General features: G+C 44.0%; 1 protein-coding gene across 1 annotated transcript; it reads right to left on the bottom strand.

Moving 5' to 3' along the window:
• Positions 1-2332: 2332 nt before the first annotated feature.
• Positions 2333-4702, bottom strand: LOC310709785 (uncharacterized protein; the record flags this gene model as incomplete). Its single annotated transcript, XM_083509825.1, has 3 exons — positions 4614-4702; positions 3637-3802; positions 2333-2434 (listed from the first exon to the last, which is right to left on the bottom strand). Exons 1-3 carry the CDS (start codon positions 4652-4654, stop codon positions 2333-2335), a joined length of 309 nt encoding a protein of 102 aa, XP_083365951.1. The 5' UTR covers positions 4655-4702.
• Between the last annotated feature and the right edge of the window lie 860 nt (positions 4703-5562).

The raw sequence follows: 5562 nt of genomic DNA, 5'->3' as shown, positions 1-5562 counted from the left end.
AACTCTTTGCTGTATCACACTGGAGTGCAGGGCGAACTCCCGCTGCGCTCTGGGGGCTTCATGCAGCTATCTGCAAGCCTTCGGAGCGCAGCAGGAGTTCCTGCCACGCTCCAAAGGCTTGCAGATGGCTGCCTGAAGCCTGAAGCCCCCGGAGCGTAGTGCGAATGCCTGCTGCGCTCCAGGGGCTTCAGGCAGCTATCCGCAAGCCTTCGGAGTGCAGCAGGAGTTCCTGCTGTGCTCCGAAGGCTTTTGGATAACTGCCTGAAGCCTGGAGAGCAAGAGATGTCGGTGCACACCGATCCCTCTTGCTCTCCAGGCTTCACTTTGCTGGAGAGGCGCTGCACAGTTTTCCCTCTCTGCGCAGCGCCCCTTCAGCGAAGCGGGAGGAGAAATGGAAGGGGCTCCGTTTCTCCTGCCACTTTGCTGAAGGGGCGCTGAGCAGAGAGGGGGAGAATTTTTTCCCCCTGTTCTCCCCCTCCTATGGTCTGGTGCGTCCTATAAAATACAGTACGTGCAAATTGTTTCCATTTGGTTGTGTGCTTTCTGATGTGTTGTATTTATTGTTTATGACTTCTCTTTGTAATTCTGTAAATCTTGTCATGTTGTAAGCCGCCTTGGGCATAGTTTGAACTATGGAAAGGCGGCATACAAATACCGTATTTTTTGCCCTATAGGACGCACCGTCTCATAAGGCGCACCTAGTTTTTTGGGGGGGGAATAAAGGGGGGGAAATTATTTTTCCCCCAGGGGCGGGGCTGGGGCGGGGGAGGTCCGAGCTTCCCCCGACCCCAGCCCCCAAACAGGCAGCTCTCTGCAAGCCGTGGGAGCCCAGCGCTGGCTCCCGCTGCTTGCGGAGACGTCCGCGAAGCCTGGACGCGCTGATCTCAGCGCGCGCAGGCTTCGGCATGCAGGCAACTCTCCGCAAGCAGCGGGAGCACTCCTGCTGCTTGCGGAGAGTTGCCGGAATGCCGAAGCCTGCGCATGCTGAGATCAGCGCTGGGCTCCCACGGCTTGCAGAGAGCTGCCTGTTTGGGGGCTGGGGTCGGGGGAAGCTCGGACCTCCCCCGCACTGACCCCTCTCGCTCTCCAGGCTTCAGCGAAAGCCTGCATTTGCCCCATAGGATGCACACACATTTCCCCTTCATTTTTGGAGGGGGAAAAGTGCGTCCTATAGGGCGAAAAATACAGTAAATGATGATGGTGATCATGATGATCTAGAAGACAAAAGGGTAACCGAGGAGTAAGTTGCCAGGGCAAGGTGGGTGTGATGTCACACTGGTAAAAAGTTGTCCTTTTACAAAGAGGTTTTGGGGAAAGGTGTTATGGGAACAAGGAGGTGGAAATTAGAAGACATCCGTATGGGGGCTGAAGGTCAGAACCACCTTGGCACGCTCGCCGAAGGAAGGCTGGGACAGAGGTAGAGAGATGTCTTGGAGTCCAGTGCTGCTTTGCTGTAGGGAACAAACCCCTTGTGAGATGTAATTCTGTGCGCCTCCCCATCCCAGAGCCGGGCTGTATACATGTGTTAATAAACCATACATCAAAAAGACTCTGCAGTCTCTGTTGTGCCTCATTCCTTTTTTATTATTGATGATTTTCAATTTTATACATTTTAATAATTTTACAATCCTTTTAACATTTCAAAACTCGACTTCCTTCCCCCTCTTTCTGCAGTTCCTTAAATTTATGTTTTATATTTTCTGCAGATTCCAAATTAACTTAATTTACTCATTTATTATCTACTTTAAATATATACTCTTATAAAATTGCAGGTTATTACAATAACCCTGCCAGTGTTCTTATCTGTTTATTTGTAAATATTGAATAAACCAATTATATTATTTTATAAAAAGTTTGTTATCTTGCTTTCTTATATTTATCCCATAATCTGCACAATTTTTTCCTCATGACATGATTTATAAATCCTTTATGTACTTTCACCTATTCATACCATAAATAAGCGTGCCAACCGAAAACATTATCATGGCTGTTGTGCCTCATTGCAAGGAAGCACAAAGCCTGGTTAAGTGCCAAGACCCCTAGAACCTTGCACCCCTCAAACAACATTGGAGAGGCTTCTCACAATATCGTTCCAGAATGTGCCTATGGGATAGGCCCTCTTTAAAATGCACAAACTGAATGGAATTTCTCAACCCACCCAGGACATCCTTCCATGCTCACAATGGTTGGAAAAATCACATCCAAGGATAAAATCATGATCCAGGAGTAGCTTGTTTGTAATAGGATCTTTATTACAGTCAAAGAAAAATGTATCCAAGTCACAAGCAGGTGTAACTTATTTATTTATTTATTTATTTATTTATTTATTTATTTATTTATTTGGGATTGTGTGGAAGGGGGAAGGGGGAAGGGGGTCTTTTTGGAGGGGAGCTGGGCTGCAGCTGCTGGCCTTCTTCTTCCCACAGTTTTCTGCCTGGAAGAAAAGAAAAAATACTTATTTTTTCATTCACTATGCATTTATTATTCCATTGATATTCCCTTTTCCCTGCAAAGATCTCAGGGCGGAGATACCATTTGCCCGATAATAAATGTTGGAAATGTAAAGAAACTGAAGGTACTTTCTTTCACCTTTGGTGGACGTGCCCGAAGATTAAGGCTTTCTAGGAAATGATATATAATGAAATGAAAAAGGTACTTAAATGTACTTTCCTTAAGAAACCAGAGGCCTTTCTCTTGGGCATTGTCGGCCAATTGGTGTCAAAGAAAGATAGAATTTTTTTTATGTATGCTACGACAGCGGCAAGAATACTCATCGCAAAGTATTGGAAGACACAAGATCTACCCACTCTGGAAGAATGGCAGATGAAGGTGATAGACTACATGGGACTGGCTGAAATGACTGGCAGAATCCGTGACCAGGGGAAAGAGACGGCGGAGGAAGATTGGAAGAAATTTAAAATTTGTCCTAAGAAACATTGTAAAATTAATGAATGCTAAAATGTTGAGGTTTTAGAAAAATGGGGATTACGGCTGTAAAAGATAAAGTAAAAGAAAAGAACAAGGTGAAAATTAGATAAATGTAAGGGTGAGGATTTGCTGAAACAAATTTGGAAACTGGGATGCAGAAAGGGAAGGTATGGGGAAGTCGCTGAAGTAAGGTTTAAGAAAAAATGATTTGAAATTATATATGTTTGTTTATGTGTTTATTTGTTTGTTTCTATTGTTTTGTGTTTATATAAACTGTGAAAAACCAATAAAAAATTTTCAAAAAAAAGCGCAAAGATCTCAGGGCAGCTTACATGAGTCTCCTCCCCGCATCGCATCCTCCCAACAGCTCTGTGAGGTAGGTCTAGAGGCAGTGAGCACCCAAGGCCACCCATTCAGTTCTATGGGTGAGGGGGGATTTGAACCCTGGTCCCCCAGTCCTGGTCCAGCAGTCTAACTTGGGTTGCCAACCCTTTGAACCCATGGGCACACCTGCAAACCTGAGAGACTGCAGTGGGCACTACACCATAATGGGAAAGGACAGAAGTAAAGAGAAATTGTTCTCTCTCTTCTTCAAAAGGGATGTCCCTGAAGTCTTCGTGAATCAGTGACCTGCCTCCTTCCTTCCTCCCCAGCAAGCCAGATTCTCTCTGGCCTCACTGTTCCTCATGAACACAAGTGATCTCTTACCTTTGTCTGAGGGACATCGATCCCCTGAGCCTTGAAGGGTTGAACATGGATTAATCTGATTTTCACAACCACTTCCCTTTTATGGGTCACAATTACTAAATCGTCCTCCTCCTCCTCTTCCTTATAGACCAGGGCATGGTTTTTTGGCCTGCGCAGCCTTTGAAATCTAGGGGAGGAAAGAGAGAAGGTCAGGAAATGGATTATAGTTATTTCCTTGATACTCTATCTCTGCACTGCATTGGGGGCACCTGGCAACAAGGATATGGACCCACGGAGGACGGCATCTTGTCAAAAGACCCTCCAAAGCTGGGAGATGCCCTTGTGATGATGCCCACAAGGGAGAGTGCAAGTCATTTCCCTCAAAGCATCTAAGGGGGCCATGAGGACAATCTTTTAAAAATAATCTAAACAGTGCTTTTTCTGGGGGGTACTCAAGGATAGGACGCGGGTGGTGCTGTGGGTTAAACCACAGAGCCTAGGGCTTGCCGATCAGAAGGTCGGCGGTTCGAATCCCCGCGACGGGGTGAGCTCCCGTTGCTTGGTCCCTGCTCCTGCCAACCTAGGAGTTCGAAAGCACGTCAAAGTGCAAGTAGATAAATAGGTACCGCACCGCCGGGAAAGTAAACGGTGTTTCTGCGCACTGCTCTGGTTCACCAGAAGCGGCTTAGTCATGCTGGCCACATGACCTGGAAGCTGTACGCTGGCTCCCTCGGCCAATAAAGCGAGATGAGCGCCGCAACCCCAGAGTCGGCCACGACTGGACCTAATGGTCAGGGGTTCCTTTACCTTTTACTCAAGGATAGGCAGTATCGACACCTCCCCCATGTTAAAAGTGTGGCTCTTCATGGTGAGTACTGACATTTTTTTTCTTAAAAAGAGAGAAAAAAAGCACTGAATCTAACCATGACATAGTTCCCAATGTTTCTAAATCTTGAGAAATAGCAAAAGATGTAGAAAGAATTAGGAATCCTACTTACACCTGAGAGGAAGAAAGTTTCTTCAAAGCGCTGGAAAACATATTTGCTTTCACCTCTTGCCTGAAGTAACCTCAAATAGTTGCTCTTCCCAAAGTCCTCAGCCAAGTCACTCAGCAAGGGGACGTGTCACAACCGAGAACATGACACCATTATTTTAGTTACCTTGCTTAACAATGGGCATAGCTCCCCTTAATATTCATTTTTTTTAATTTTAAGTTTTTATTGTTAAAATAATTCAGCATTAATACACATGTATTACAGATATACAAGCATACAAACATACATTTCATACAGTCCTTAAAAGTGTTCAAACATACACTCAATCCCACAGATAATTCCTTTTCCCATCACCATCCACCATCCCTCACCCCACCTTTGTGTTAGACTTCCAATCTACTCAGTTGCAATTTCTTTCCACTTCTATTACTTTCTTTCACATACCTTTAACCTAATTTCATACTTCTTTTTCTATTACACATTGAACAATATTCATTTTTAAATATATATTTTAGTGGGTTAAGCAGTTTTATTTAACAGATTGAAAAAACTTCTAGACCCTTTTTCATGCAGCACAGTGATTTTCTGGAAAGGACAGGAAAGGCCACACAAACACACACAATTTCTTTCTTTTTGTTAAATGATTTTTATTAATTTTCAATTACAAAAATCCAATATGTGCCATATTATCATAATACCAAATAACAATATCAATTCACAAACAGATCCATTGCATAGGCAATTATAAATTTGATGTGGCTTCCCATGCGCTGTACTTCAAGGTCTAGATTCCCTCCAGACTATTGCTCAAACCAAATACAATCCATTCTTGATAAAAACCCTTATACCACAGCTACAATAATTAACTTCAATTCACATTAACACATATAATAATTTGTAATTTCACAAGTGAAGTTCTCCTTTCTTCTTCCTGTGTGAGGTTTTACTTTCC

Source organism: Podarcis liolepis (assembly GCF_965112155.1).
Source record: "Podarcis liolepis genome assembly, chromosome: 6".
Lineage (NCBI taxonomy): Eukaryota > Metazoa > Chordata > Lepidosauria > Squamata > Lacertidae > Podarcis > Podarcis liolepis.
The sequence above is the reverse complement of the archived record's forward strand: the minus strand, read 5'-3'. Positions and strand labels throughout refer to the sequence as shown.